This window comes from Falco biarmicus, chromosome 7 (assembly GCF_023638135.1).
Source record: "Falco biarmicus isolate bFalBia1 chromosome 7, bFalBia1.pri, whole genome shotgun sequence".
NCBI classification, from domain to species: Eukaryota; Metazoa; Chordata; class Aves; order Falconiformes; family Falconidae; genus Falco; species Falco biarmicus.
This window is the reverse complement of record NC_079294.1, coordinates 42,547,069-42,562,757: the sequence shown is the minus strand read 5'-3', so window position 1 is coordinate 42,562,757 and position 15,689 is coordinate 42,547,069. Positions and strand designations below refer to the sequence as shown.

The 15,689-nt window shown below is 42.6% G+C and overlaps 1 protein-coding gene across 1 annotated transcript in view; it reads left to right on the top strand.

The window, feature by feature from the left end:
• Positions 1 to 15,689, top strand: part of KCNH5 (potassium voltage-gated channel subfamily H member 5) — a 160,209-nt gene that overhangs the window by 32,474 nt on the left and 112,046 nt on the right. Inside the window, exons 5-6 of the mRNA XM_056347502.1 lie at positions 10,222 to 10,337; positions 14,115 to 14,507. Of these exons, the coding sequence (XP_056203477.1) occupies positions 10,222 to 10,337; positions 14,115 to 14,507 (509 nt within the window). The remainder of the gene's footprint in view (positions 1 to 10,221; positions 10,338 to 14,114; positions 14,508 to 15,689) is intronic.

The following is a 15,689-nucleotide window of genomic DNA, read 5'->3' as shown; positions in this document are numbered from 1 at the left end:
AGCTTCTTGCAGTGGCATCTTCTTACGCATTTTTTCTACTTGCTAAAAAAGTCCCATTAAGGCATTTACACATATAATCAAGTCATCGCTCCACCTTCTTATGATAAACTGAATGAGCTGAGCTCCTTAAACCTCTGTCCAGCCTGAATTTGGAGGTCTGGTGTACGGGGTTGACCTTGGCTGGACTCCAGGTACCCACAGAGCGATTCCCACTCTCCTCCTCAGCAGAACAAAGGGGAGAAAATAAGATGGAAAAAACCCTTGTGGGTCAACATAAAGCAATAGCAAAAGTTGCGTGCATGGAAGCAAAGGAAAACAGAAGATGTTACTCTCTACTTCCCATCAGCAGGTGATGCTCGGCCGTTCCCGGGAGGTAGGGCTTCATCAGTATGTGTAGTGGTTGCTCCAAAAGATAAACATCATAAATAATGGATGCCCCCCCTGTCCTTCTCCTTTCTCTTAGCACTTAGATCTGAGCAGATGCCATATGGTATGGAATGATGTCACTGGTCACTTGGGGTCAGCTGTCCTGGCTGTGTCCACTCCCAAGCCCTTGCCCACCCCCAGCCTGCCAGTGAGGCGCAGGGAAGGCTGGAGGGCCAGCCTTGGTGCTGTGCCAGCACCGCTCAGCAGCGGGCAAAACACCCGTGTGTTACCACCACCTTTCCAGCTGCCAGTGTGAGCACAGCACCAGGAGGGCTGCTACGGGGCTCAGCCAGACCCAATACATCTGGTGATGGCAGATGCACAGACACTTACCTGCACTTTAATTCAGCTCATCAGCAGCAGTAGGGATGAAACTGTGGTGGCACGGACTTCAGCCTCCAGTTTCCCAGTCAGTTTTTGTGGCCAGTGTTGTAGCCAGGTGAGTTCACAGCTAACTTCTCAATATTGCCATTGCTTAGCCTCTCCAAGCCTAGCTCTTGCTGTTGTATATCCAAGGAGCAGGTGACTTAGCCAAAGCAAACCACGTGCTCATCTACTAAGACCTCTGGATCCTTTTCAGAACTGTTCTTTGCTAGGGACATTTCCCACTCCCACGCTGGAGATAAATGGGCAGATGCCCAGTTATCAAGCACATCATCTTGCACGACTGTCCTCACTGCTGTTTAACATTCCTCTAATCTTCTTGTCATCTGGACATTTTATCAGTCATCTTACAATGACTTTTAAACCATAGAGAAAAGGACTGAATATAGAAGGGGACCTGTCCAGAAAGTGCTCGGTAATAATGTTTTACTGTTTTCTGCTACTTCTTGTTTGATATCTGCCAGGTAGCAAGTTCTTCACCCATTTAACCCATGATTTACTAAACTGTTATGGTGACACAAGTCGAGACAGACTGAAAAACACCATATCATTGTAGATGGGTTCAGACAAAATGGCTCTTTATTGCTTTGTCATATTGCTTATGTATCTTAGATAGTACATGTGTCAGACCCTGACAGGCTTTCTGTCGTCTTCTTCTTGCTTGCTATTTGCTGTTGCTGTATATGCCCATATGCTGCGGTTTTAAGTTCCGGGTTTTCACATCCCGTTTACATACCTGACAATTTGTGGCTGTCTCAAGGGTACACGACTATGTCTTCAAGGTCAACCAACTTGTCTGCAGACCCGCTGCAGACCCCTCCACTGTGTAGTCTTAATATTTTGTCAAGTGTGTCACACGGTGTCAGTTCAGTGAAGAGTAGCGTATAAGAGGATTTGGCCAGGCTGTGGCTCTGAGGTGGTTCAAGTGCAGCACCAGGATGAGGTGGTGTTACGAGATGAGCACTGTGGCTGTGCCGATTTGGGAGCTGTTGGGTCCTTGGCTGCAGGTGGGAGAAAACCAAGGGCAGCCGCTGCATCAAGTCAATGGTCCCTGTTGTTTCCCAGCCCATGCCCAGAAAGGGAGCACTGGTACAGGGAGCTGCCCTGGCTCATGCCTCTCTGGCGTACATCACACATATGTGTGGCTCTGGCTGGCCATTGTATTTGGCTTACAGCTTGTTCTGTCAAGGCATTTGGCTGTCTTCCTGAACCAAATTTATACTCTTACAAAATAATGAAATTAACATTGTGGGGCATTTTACATCATTTTGTATTGACAGCCATTTGTTATGTTCCTTTCCTTTTCTTTCTTATTAAACGTATTGAAACTCAGATCAGCTTTTCTCGCATTTTGCCTGGCACTGAGATCAAGCTGAGCAACCTGTAATTACTGGGGTCAGCCTGTTCGCCCTTTCTGCATATGGGTGCAGAAAGCCTTTTGATTGTACTCTGGGAGTCCTTTAAAAACTTCATTGTTACTGTAATAAATCCAGCCAGAGAAGGATTTTTCCCATATGTCTTTAGCTTTCCACGTCCATTCTCATTAACCATAATTTCTCATTCACATGCTCACAAGGTCCCTCTTTCTTCCCACCCTGTGTGCTTTATTATATGCTGTTTTTTTAATTCTAGCAGCTGCCTTCCTTTTGACCCTGAGCTGGTATAGTCCTTTTTCCTTGGCCACTGAATGGCACCGTTTTGCTATCTGACAAACTCCTAAAAGCCAGTTGACTGACATTTACAGGACTTAGTCTTTTCTTTTTTCTTCCCCAAATTTACACTTGTTTTTATATACTTATGGGAAATAAGTTCTTGGTGGCCCTGTGTGTGTGCATAAGGTTTAGCTTCAGTTGCAGAAACATGGAATTTAAGAAGTTGTGCACTGTAAATTTATGGCTATGTCAGAATTAAATTTAAAAATGCATTGTATACTAAATGTAGTCTCGTGGTATATAAATCTTAGCATTTTTCATCAGTAGATCTCAAAATGGCTTGCAAAGTAGGTCATTAGCCTTATCTTCATTTTGAGGAGAAGAAACTGAAACTCAGAGAGGTGAAGTGATATGCCCAAGATATTACCCATTAATTCTCCACCCATTTTGAGCTCCCCAATAGCTGTAGTGGGGGGGTGGTAACTGGGGGTACAATGCTGATCAAGAATGGAGGTCAGATGTAAAAAAAAAAAATCCCAAGAGTACAGTCGTTATCAGACAGTGGAACGCAGGATTTCAAATCAGGAAATGTATCCTAATATTTTGAATTACATTTGAATAGACTCTGTGATTCTTCAGTCTGTAAATTGTTTTACTGCATCGTGGGAGTGATTGAGCATTGTTTGACTTATTCTATTTATTCAGGAATCTCATTTATTCCTCTCTCTCTAACAAAGCAAACCCAGGCTGATGACGGTTTTTTTTTTTTTTTTTTTTGAAGAGGCCATGAGCTCTTTCAGTCATACTTCACCTACAATGAAGAGCAAACAGCCAGCCATTGTAATGATTTTACTGTCCGAATATCTAGAAATGGTTGAGATTTGTAGATGCTAACTGTAGATGCAAAAGGATGATCTGTGTTGTCAATTGCATTCCGTGCTGCCTAACTCTGAGCAGTGCTAGCTCTTTGCCTTTGTAGGTAAGTCATGGAGTATATATTATTTAAGCATTCTGTATGTTATCTCCTCCGTAAGGAGGAGAACAACCACCTTTCCATGGTCTGGAGGTGTTCGTTATACTTCTGCAGGCGGGAATTAACATGAGTATTGCTGAAATCACCCTCTGCAGTTGTTTTTCCCGCAAAATATTTGTCTTAACCCAAGTGTTTTCACTGCAGTCTAAGATACTGGATAGTTCCCTGTTACACTGATTTAAAAGCCATCATTATTTCTGATCCTTTTAAGACCAGACAAACCTTGACAAAAAGGTTAATTGCAACCCAGTAGAGCTACAGTAATGTTTTATTAGGGGGAGCTAGTCATGTCTAGATTTTCCAGAGCAAGTGCACTATAAAGAACATTGATATCTCGTCTTGAGATTTTGAACTCTTCATAAACTCTGAGGTACGAATTTAGCTCTAAAATAGTATAGTTTATGAACTAGAGATTTTAATTAATTTTTTTTCAGTGTGGCTGCTAGCTAGGTGGCTAAATCTGTATTTGGACCTCTACAAAACTCCAGAGAGATTGTGGATTTTCAACTGCTAATGAAATTATGGGGAGAATTCGAAGATCTTCTCATTTGTGGATACTTACATTTGAAAATATTTGCTGTTATCTTTGAAGGCAATGGGTAGGGCTATTGACTGCTGAGGTTTGTACAGGGAAGGTGGCTGAAGCACTAGTAGATCAAAACAGCCCAAGTCTTTTTTGCTCACTAGCCTGTGCCGGGGCAGGGACTTCACCCTGGCTGAGGGAACTGCCCAGCTCTGACCCGGTGCCTTGGTGGGAATGTCCCTGTGGGACAGGCACCGGGACTCGCTCCTTGGTGCGAGTGGGAGCACAGTGAGGTGGTTCACAGTTTTTGATGGAGTCTAACCAAATCTCTGCCTGCTTTTTCACTTTGGGAGAAATGAGAGGGATTAAAAGGTTTTGTCTCCAGATAGCCGTTAGGAAACAGTGATTCGTTTCTGTCCCATCACTTTCAGCATCACTTCTGCTTGGTGAAGCCTCTCTGGCTGGACTTTCTTTGGACATCTTTTAGCCTGGTCCTTTTCATTCTCTGCCATACACTGCAACAGCATCTTTGACCTGGATGACATTTCTCCTTAGAGTAGGCAGCAGGATGAGGGAGAGGGTGTTGGAGATGGATGAGTGTTTGTGTACTGGATTGATCTGCAGGATGTATTAATGGGAAGGAGACTGGTGAACAGAAGGGCAGAGAGAGAGCTCCTTGTGGCAATGCAAGAGTGCGGCTCACAGAAGGTCCCTGAACCCAGAGTAAGCAGTGAGTGTGGTGTTGGAGAAGAGCTGTTAGGAGGGCAGTTGCTGCAGAGCTGTTCCTATCCCAGCTGTCCAGTATAAAACAATGACCGATTCAGAATCTCAGGAAGAAAGATGCGTGGGCATAATACTATTGTTGGAAGAGTAGCTGATGGAAAAGTACATGCTATGGTGAATAAGGGGTTTCAGGTGAGCTCGTTTGGACTTTCTGACAGTGGAGGGATGGTAGGATCAAGTTCTAAGCTGGAAATACTGTGTTCCCCTTGGACGCCACATCATTTCTGTAGTGGTGTATGGACCTAGTGAGTGGCTGAGAGAGCATCAGAGACCCATCTGGAAAGCTTTTCCCTCTCCAAGGAAGTGTTTGGGTGCTCTGCTTTGCTTGACTATTGCCTACCTCCTTTCTGTGCTCCTGCACTCCCTCAGGCATCCAGGCACAACATTAACAGCTTCAAGTCATGTCATAGTGTCTAAGGTTTGAAAGAAATACCAATTTATTTATTTTTTTAATTTAGTACTCTGGGTTTTTTCCCCCCTTCAGAGAAACCTTTGGCTCAGCTGTTGTATGAAGTGTGCCACAAGTCATCCCTGGCTCAGTTAGCCCCACAGTCAGAGGGCTGTGAAGTTGGAAGTCTTAATTAGAGCAAGAGATGTGGAGAATGTTTTGTAGTTGTAAAATATTTAATTATGACTAAAATTCATGGAGGAATTAAGAAGTTGCATGCTTGGAAGGACAGCCTTACAGCTGGGCCAAGGCAGAGACTAGTTCATGTCTATCAGTATGCTTGCCTTCTTCATGTCCTATTTTTGTAACTGTATGGAATTGTTAAACCTGCATCTTCAGTTTATTTAAAATGCAGGAATTTTAATTCGAGTAATGGGTAGGAACAGGGAAACGTTTTGCTAGGCTCCTACTTAAGAACAGACCCGTGTTTTGGATCATGAGAATGAATGCAGATTATGAGATTTTTTTTTTCAAAGCAGGGGTACAAATTCTTCCAGTTTTGTCCATGAATCAGAAAGTAATTAAAAAGAACCAGGAAAACCAATCATTTTATCTGTATGTTATTCCACAGTTTTTCCATTTGAGGTAGTTAACATCTTCCTCTGAAATACCCAGTTTAACTTCTTGTAAGAGGAAGCAGCTGCTGGCCTGATCTGGTGTGTGATCTGATGATGTTCACTTTGTTTGCAAGAATTTCAGTACAGTGTTGCAAGTTCAGGATGTTATTTTTCAAATGGTGCTGGGGAAGAAAGATGCAATCCAGCTGAGCTGAAGACAGAATCAGAAGTGTTGCATTTTCTCACAGAGTTCCCCCCCGCCACGTCCCCACTCCCCCCTGCACCTGCTATTTGTTCTGCTCCTTCACTCCTTCCAGACTGAAAATATCTGTGAGGACAAGCGGCCACTAATACGTGGGATCAAATTATCATTCTTTTCAAGTCTCTGTAGAGGAAAAGAAAGGAGAGAATTGTTTGAAGAAACATTGACAGCAGTAGGCAGCTATGCAAATTTTGCCTGGTCTATTTAAACATACACATTGGTTTTAAATATAATTCTGAACTTACCTCGTCTACAACAAGGTCAAGAAACGGAGAAATGTACCCTGTACAGATTATTTCAGACGTGAGGCAGCCTGTATACATTTTCACCTTCCCACTCATGCCCCAGCATCTTGCTGTTGCTATGTTTTTAATTCCCTTTGGTTGTAAATAGGAAACAAAAGAACTTGGTACTTTTTCACGCTATTGCAGATGGATAGATTGGAGCACGTAGAATAATGCAGGACTTTGTGGTGAATTAGGAAAAAAGTCATGTTGGTGTATTCTGTACTTCCAATGTCTAGAATCATGGGCTTCACAGTGAAAATGTGAAGTCTCTAAATGAGGCTGGAAGGGTTTTTGCAAAAGATCTGCGCTAGCACAAAGCAAAGCTTTGGTCTTGGTGGAGAAAGGACATGATGAAATGGTTTGCTCTGTGAAAAGAAGAGGTCAGACCAGATGTGAGCAGAGTGGTAACCCTGCATGCTAAAATATGTGGCTGCTTTCTTTCACATGACCTTGATGATCTTACCAAGGTGGAAAGAGAGTATTTGAAAAACTCATAGTTCTTTCCTTTCTTTTTATTTTAACCGCAAAAAGATTGCTGTTGTTTGTATGTGTCTTACTCCAGCTCCTTGTTGTACATCTTCCTCAACTTCCCCCAGGCTTTTCTGTAGATGTGGCTAATGCAGAACAGATGTTTTTCTTGCCCAAGATGGTGACAAGGGGTTTCTTACCAGTTTTGCATGTGTAAGAGGAGGGGCATTTTTGAAGCCCATGTTTTGGTGAGTGGGATCTCTCAGCCTGTGAAGCACCATAGGAAAGGATTTCTAGAGAGTATATGAAGCCATCCCCTATCATTGCCAGTCCGTGACTCTTCTCCAACTCTTTTATTTAATCACTGTACTGATTAATTCCCTAAACCTTAGAAAATAAAGTAAAACTTGAATCATTAACCATCAGCCATCAGAAATCACAGAATGGTTGAGGTTAGAAGAGACTTCTGGAGGTCACCTTGTCCAACCCCCCAGCTGCCCATGTCCATACAGTTTTTTAATATCTTCAAGGAAGGATGGAGACTCCACAACATCTTCGGGCAACTTGTGCTAGTGCTTGGTCACCTTCACAGTAACAGTGTTTCGTGATGTTCAGAAGGAACCTCCTGTGTTTCGTTTTGTGCCCATTGCCCCGGCCCTGTCACTGGGCACCACTGAAAAGAGCCTGAGTCCATCCTCTTTGCACCTTCTCTTCAGGTATTTATATACATTAATAGGATCACGCGCCCACACGCGCCCACCCCCCCCACCCCCCCCCACACCCCCCCCCCACACACCCCCACCCCCCCTGCCCAAGCCTGTTCTCCAGGCTGAACCATCCCAGCTCTTTCAGCCTTTCCTCGTAGGAGAGGTGCTCCAGATGCTCTTTACTCATCTTTGTGGCCCTTTGTTGGACACTATTCAGTTTGTCCATGTCTCCCTTGTACTGGGGAGCCCAGAGTTAGACACAACGCTCCAGGTTCTGGCCTCTCCTGTGCTGAGTAGATGGGAAGGATCACCTCCTTTGACCTGCTGGCAATACTTTGTCTAATGCGAACGGTACCCTTGGCTGCCTTCATTGCCACACAGGCATGTTGCTGGCTTGTGCTCAGCCTGGCCCACCAGGAACCCCAGTTCATTTTCTGCCAAGCTGCTTTCCAGCTGGGGAGCCCCCAACATGTATTGGTGTGTGTGGTTGTACTTCCTTAGGTACTTTGGACTTCTTGTTGAACTTCATGAGGTTCTTGTGAGAGCTGGAGTAGCTGACAGAGCTGAAATGTGACAAATAAGGGTGTTTGGGACTGAATCCAGCAGTTTGGCTGTGCTGGTTTTGGCTTTGCCAAGCACTTTTCCATCACTTTTCTATCAGCTCGGTGGGGTAGGGTGACAAACTAAAGTTTGGGGACTGGCCTGAATTCATCCCCATGGACCACAGGGAAGTGTCTGTCAGGGGAGGAGAGCACCGTAAGCATGTGCATGTTTGGGTGAGTACCTGCCCAGGGTCTGGGGGTGGGTGACCACCTGCCCAGAGGAGAGCTGCTCTTTTCCTCTGGTTCTTGCAGCATGGCTGTAGGGTGCCAAAAGCAATTGGCTGGATGCACTGTGGCCTCAGCAGTTGTGAGAAGTGTCGAGGCAGAGCAGTCCCAACGCTGCTGCTGTGCTCACTTGCTCTTTGAAATCACTGGCTAAGAAAGATAAACAACAGTTCTGATTTTTGTCTTAAAGCTATCTTCCTGCCACAGTTTTGTATATGATTAGGAAAAAGAACCACAGGATTAGGAAAAAACACATTTTTTTCCTAGAAATTCATAGTTCATACTCAGATCACTATAGTCTGTCTTAAACTTGCTTTATACAGAAGATGCATGGTCCTAATAGAATATCCCTTGTAAGCTTGAGAAGCGTGAAGTGTGTCTGAAATGCACATTTAAGGTTTAGATTTGAAAAGTTAATAATATTCCTATTTTTTACCTTTTCCCAGTGCATTTTTTATGTACCTTTTTGAGGTCGTATGTAAATAGCCAGGCACAAATGGTTCGTTCTGTGCTGATGGTGTATCATGGTATTTAGATATGTTCTGATTGCTGCTTGATGAAAAATGGATTTGCATTTGTGTGAATGTGATATAAATGTAGCAAATTGAAAAGCCAAACTAAATTTTTTTTGAAGTTTTATTGTCTTGTCTGTTCTCTGCTCTTCATTTTATCTAATCCTGGGCTTCCCTTAACTTTTCAAGTCCCTGACATCGTTTCTCAGATTTGATGTTTCCCCCAGTTTTCACCTACTTAGCATTCAAGTTAAATAAAAGTAAAACCTTCTCCTGAACCCATTTCCTGTCCATAACTTGTTTGATATTCTGTACACAGCTGTGTAGTAAAATACCAGGTTATACTTGGCTAACCTGAATGTTGAACATCTCCTTCAGTGTTCTTGGGGAGGCAGTTCCTTCCTGTGGATACTTGGATTTTCAGTTTTCCTGCGTAACACTGAGGTGCTACACTGCTTGAACCCCTGGCATTTTCTTTGCTACTGCTGATTTACCTCATCAGTTGACATATCCACGCCAGCTGTCACATTTGGGTGTTTTTCCAGCAGGATTGACTTGACATGTTCTCGGGTTGGTGCTGCTGTCAGTAACAAACTCTGATTACTCCTTTCTGAATGCTGCAGAAAAAAATTCCCCAGGGGTGGCCCAGTGTGTGGGTCTCAAGCTACCATTAAGGCAGCTGTTTATTATTAGTTTAGCAGCTAAATGTATTTCTTAATGCCATTTAAAATCTAGTGCTAAATCTCTTTTAAAGTCTTTTTTTTTTTTTTTTTTTTTTTTTGTCTGAAGCATTGCTGTTGCTGTAGCCCTGAATTTCACTGATTTTTTTTTTTTTTTTAATAGTTTTTTTTCAAAGTTTTAGTTTTATCCCTGAAGACCTGTTGGGGCAGGAAACAGTAAAGACTTGAGGATCAGACTTTTGGGGCTGCTCCAGTGGCCCTGAGTCAGCAGGAACCTTTCTGGATGTGGGGAGGATTTTATTTCAACAGGATTTGCAGACTAGGGAAGCCTTTGCATTGACTTCAGTGGCTTAGAATTAGATTTCAGCAGCACAGTAACTCCCCAGAAGGGTGAAAGCACAATGTGATCCCTCTAACACAATGTCTCCAAAAGGCAGAAGAAAGAACAAGCCAGAGCATTGTGATTTTACTCAGATTTACTCGTGGTTGCCTTGAAGCAGCAATATTTTTCCTCTTTCGCAAGGTCTTTAAGCTTGGAGCCTGAAGCTGTGCTGTGCAGCAATTTAGAGAAACTATTCAAGTCTGAGACTTGGTATCGGGAACATGAAAGGAGATTTACTGGCGATGAATGAGCTCCGAGTACTTTTGACATGATTTTCTTCTTTCCCACAGGTTGGACAAAGTTTGCTCGGTTGACGCGGGCCCTGACGAACAGTCGGAGTGTGCTGCAGCAGCTGACGCCGATGAACAAGGCTGAGGTGGTGCACAAACACTCCCGGTTAGCCGAAGTAAGTGGGGCAGACGCCAGCCTGCTTCCTTCATAAGGCAGGAGGAGACATAGGGAAAAACCCCATGCTAATTCTCATTAATAAATAATATTTTTAGAGGAAAATATTTCCCAACTCTCATTTTCCCAACCTCTCCTCTGTTTATCCTGAAGCAGCAGTGTGTGCTAAGCCCACGCTTCTGGGGCAGGCCATGCTCTTTCAGTCATGAAAACAGTCTCCATGGGTCACTTTTACTTACGTGGCCCTGTTTCTGTGCATGCAGTTCTGTTTGCTGGTTGTTGCTTAACTTGGAGTGCAGAGTGTGCTCCTTTACATGCTGTCTCACAGCAACATGGAACCAGATTGATGTCCTTGATTCCTGTGGATGGTCACTTACTCTCCCAGGGAAATGGGATTGTTTGAGAAACCTCTTTGGAAGCATCCATGTCTGGGTACCTGGGGTTGTACAGCCACGCTGACTACATATACACCTTTATCTTTACTTTCTTGTATAGTCGTTCCTGCAGTATTTTGCTCCTCATTTTTTTCTTCAGAACTGATGAAATGAACTCTTTGGCAGGTTGCAAACATCTCCTTAACAGTGCAGATGGTGCAACAAGTGAATGCCTTCAGGTTAACTGATGAAACAAAGGTACTGCTTTTGTCGTCATGTCCATCGGTAATGAAAAATATCCAGATCAAAATTATATGGTCAAAATACATGGGCTACTGAATTACAGCCCTACCACCTTCTGCCAGAGAGCTTGTCCTGTGTTCAATGCTAAGAACTGGTAGCAGCTTTAAATGTGTTTGGTTTTTGTTGTGGGGTTTGTTTTTTTTTTTTCATTCCCCTTCTGGTTTTCGTGGACTTTGATAATAAAACCTCTACTTAAATTAAAATCAGAATGGAAACCCACAGCTTTCAGGTGTCAGCTCTGTGATGTTTTCCTTTAAATTATCCCATACCAATAGCTTGAATGACTGATAAGTTTCTCTTACATGTTGCTTTTCTGATTCATGACATTTCAGTGTTCGTAAATCCATTGATATCCATTATTGGTTTAGTCTAGAGAACAAAACACGGGAGAAGATATGGTAGCAATATTCAAATAAGTCTTAAAGCAGTTGCATAGGTTGAGGGAGGAAATTGTTCATGAGGACCACTATAGCTAGAGAAAAAGTAATGGCATTAAGTCACAGCGAGGAAAGTTTAGATCAGGCAGTAAGGAAAGCTCATGTAAGAGAGCAGGTTGTCTCGGGAACAGGTTGCTTGGTGGGTGTGCAGTCCCCTCTCTTACAAGTTGTTTAGAGCTGTAGAGTGCTGTCAGAGTGCAGGCACGCCATTGTTGTACAGGCCCCGTTTTCAGTACTCCTGTGTCTGTGGAGGAGTGTTATTGTCACAGCTCATCCCTTGCAGAAAATACCGCCCACCTTTATCAGGCTTAGCAGTTATTGGCCATTTTTGTTAGTTGCATACAGGAATAATTCAGAGAGTCTGTGATGAATGCAGCTAACAAGATACTGTGTATTCTTTAGTGGTTTAAAATTAAAAATTCATGCAGCATGAAAGAAATAATCATTATAGTTCAGTGGTCTCCACAGCCACTTGCCACCCACTCACCATGTCAAACTCAGCATGATATTATGTTAAGAATAATAATTATGCTTTTACAGTATCATGGGAGCTCCTAAGCACTCCACAACTAGAGGCATAGGGAACTATCAAGCATATGTTCATTGCATTCGGCTCGAGCCCTCAGTAGCTATTATTCCAGCTATAGTGAGTCTGTTTCCAGCTTCTGCCCCAGTGAACAAGGCAGGGAACAAGTATGTCTGGAGAAACCAAGGAGAGAAGTCCCAGTACTGTTTCGTTATGACAGAAAGTGTTGACCACAGATGAGTCCAGAGAGATAACTGGAGATAATGACCAGCTTATAAGTCAAAGCCAAAATGGTGTGTTAAGTGCAGGGGACAATTTTGACATTAAAAGAAGTTTCATGGATTTGCACAAAGGCTGCTGTGAAAAAATGACTGGTTTGATCATTGCTTTTATTCCAGGGGAGGACCTGTGGATCCACCAGGACATTCAGTGTGCCACAGTGGCCAGCTGAACCTTGCCTGCTGGCCCATTACAGGCATGCTGTTAGCAAGTCTTGTCCTGGTCACTGAGGAAGGGACACTTGGAGCCTCATACTTTTATGAGTCTCACCAGGGGTTTGGCATCTGTGAGGGTCTCTAGAGTGCCATTGGGACCACACAACTCGGTGTGCCTTGCTCTTCAGCTGGAGCTCAACACATGGCTTTTTGTTACACCAAAGCTGGTGTGATATGAGGCTGTAGGCAAAGGGAGCAGCCATGGTCTCCTGGAGGTCTCTGCTGCACTCTCACTGCTGCCTGTGTTGGGGGTCTAGTGGTTTTTTGGCTACAGGATAAATTTGTGCAACTCAGCTGACTTCATAGAAAACAAATGACTAACTAATGTAACAGTAGGTTAGTTTTTCATCATATTGGTTTTAACTGACTTTCCTCACAGAACAAAATTGCTAAATGTGACCTTAGGGAGGGTGGGAATAGGTAGGCAGAAGCAGGTTTGCATCCTATCAGATCACAGTCTGACATTGGGCCAGATTAGACATGTTGGGAAGCCACATCCTCCAACACAGAATAAGGCAGGCTGCTGTTGTTGTCCCTTGGTGATTTTTGAGGAACAGATTTTGAGTAGAGCTGACTTTTGCTGTCTAATCTCAGTAACGGCTTTCTCATCTTAAAAATAAGACTGCAAAGAATTAATGGAAAATCTCTATCTGTGGTATTCATACTCTTAGTTGTTGTGCTGTTTATTCAGAGCCATTCATTCCTCTTCACTGAGGAAACATCCTGCATTTGATAGTTTTTACGCGTATAGGACTGCCATACACAATCCAACTGTCCCTGCAAAGATGGTGCATCAGGTGTAGGGCTGAAATGAGTTTAAAAATTGCTGGGATTGTATGTTTTATCCCATACAGACTTGAGATCTCCAAATGTAAAAAGTGTTACTGGTTCCAAAATAGACATGAATCTTTCAGTTGTCAGTGCAATATATTGTCATGTTGTGTGTTCCTTTGTGCTTTTGTTTCTTGTGTTGGACTGAGACAAGAGGTAATTAGATTATCTGGGGGGAGGAATGTCTTAAGCAAATTTGGCTTGGTTCCTTTGCAATGTTTCTAGTTTCACTTTTTACAAAAGTCCATGTGCAGGAGGTTATAGTCATATGCAAAAAAGAAAAGTAATTAGGAGAAATAAAAGAGAACCTACTAGCAATGCTGAGCTTGTAAAAGCAAAAACTCTTTGAAGGAGGTGAGAAGGAAGCATGATATTGCCAGGGTGTTAGGGCAGAAATTGTGCGCGCAATGCTTTGTTTTAGGAGGTGGTGAGCCAACAAGGCTGAAGTCTGATTTACCTTTGATAGGGTATTTTTCTGGCTCAACAGTGGTTTAAAAAAGGGGTCAGGCATGAAGAGTTAGTCTTGTAACACTTCAAGATATGAAGGAATACTTGTGTGTATAACTGCAGAGCATAAGCTGTTGTGTCAGTTTCTCCTCAGTCCGTCAGCAAAGACCTTAGATGCTATGCTGTTCCCATTCATCAAGTGGCAGCTGCCTCCATAGATTCTTAATACATCAGATAATTTAGAAACTGCAGGTTGAATTGCAGTGTTCAATGAACACAGTCCTGTCTTTATGCTGTTCCTTACAGAAATCCCCTTATTGGATCATATTCATTAAAACAGTAACTTTTGCTTTCTGTCTTTTATAGGTTCTTCAGCTGGGATCTGATATTCTTCCTCAGTACAAGCAAGAAGCTCCAAAGACTCCACCACACATTATACTGCATTATTGTGCTTTTAAGACCACTTGGGACTGGGTCATCTTAATTCTAACCTTCTACACAGCAATTATGGTTCCATATAATGTCTCCTTCAAGACAAAACAGAACAACATTGCCTGGCTTGTGCTGGACAGCGTCGTGGATGTTATTTTTCTGGTTGACATTGTTTTGAACTTTCATACGACCTTTGTTGGCCCTGGCGGAGAGGTTATATCTGATCCTAAACTCATAAGGATGAACTACCTGAAAACATGGTTTGTGATTGATCTTCTGTCCTGTTTACCATATGACATCATCAATGCCTTTGAGAATGTGGATGAGGTAAGTGATTGCAGTCCACCTCAAAAGACTTGTTTTAATTAGGAGTTAATTTAGGTGCATGCTCCCAGGCATCTGACAGCAATAAGAAGCAACTGAAGCTCTGTGCAAATATGGAGGGGTGGCCTTAAGCTGCTGGATTTTACCTACGGGGCACTCCTGTGTCGGAGAAGAGGTATCTTAAGATTTGGGTACCATGTGTGGATGTGTGCATTAATAGATGTGGGGTTTGGAATCGCTTTTCATGCAAAAGTGTTGTTGTACATCCATATCCAAATAGGCTGGAGCAGTTGAGATGTCCCCCTGCCACAGCCTCCTTTTTAAGCTCATAGCCAGTGATTGCCCTTAAGCAGTCCTAATCCATTGCAGGGCAATCTAATACAGCTTAATGTAAATAATCAAAACTCTGTATCTGCTCTGACTGAAGCTGGTGGCAAGTTTGCCACTGACTTACGTGGAAATACAGAATGTCTCTGAATGAGAATTTTTAAAATCCTGCCCTAGAATTCTTGAACCATGCTGTAATTTTTTTTTGTGATGTCTTTTTAAATATCTGATTGAGAGGGAGGTTTATCTCTTTCTTTCTTTCTTTTTTTTAAACAGTTCTTGATCTACTGTTGGAATTTTAGAAAAACTGTAGAAACTGATTGAGGAGAGAAGACATAAATGTCTTGAATGGAAACTAAATTAAAGCTTTTTAACTGCTAAATGTATTAACATTTATGAAATTGAGTTTGTAGCCTAAGATAATAGAGAAAACAAGCAATAGCTACAACATAATGCATGCACAAGTCAGCGTAGAGAAAATTCATTATTAAACTGCAACTATAATGCCATTAGGACTTGTTTTAATTTTTCTTTAGGGCCGTAAAGAGATGAAAAAGCCTCTGTTCATTTTTTGACATTTCAACAGCTTTCTCTTAGAACACCATTGAGTAGTGTTGTTTGGTTTTTTTAATTCTCAAATTCTGCAGTTCTGTATCCTCACTATATGAAATCTACGTTCTTATTTTTTAGTGCAGACTTTGTAGAGCTCCTTTAAAATTCCATCCCTGTCTCTTTGCTGAGTACCATCTTTTGACATTGTTCCACTTTATTTATAGCAAATACGACAGAAGTGATAATACTTGCAGCTTAAATTCAAGATCATCTGAGGGCTCCCCATCTGAAAGCAGGTTGTATAGT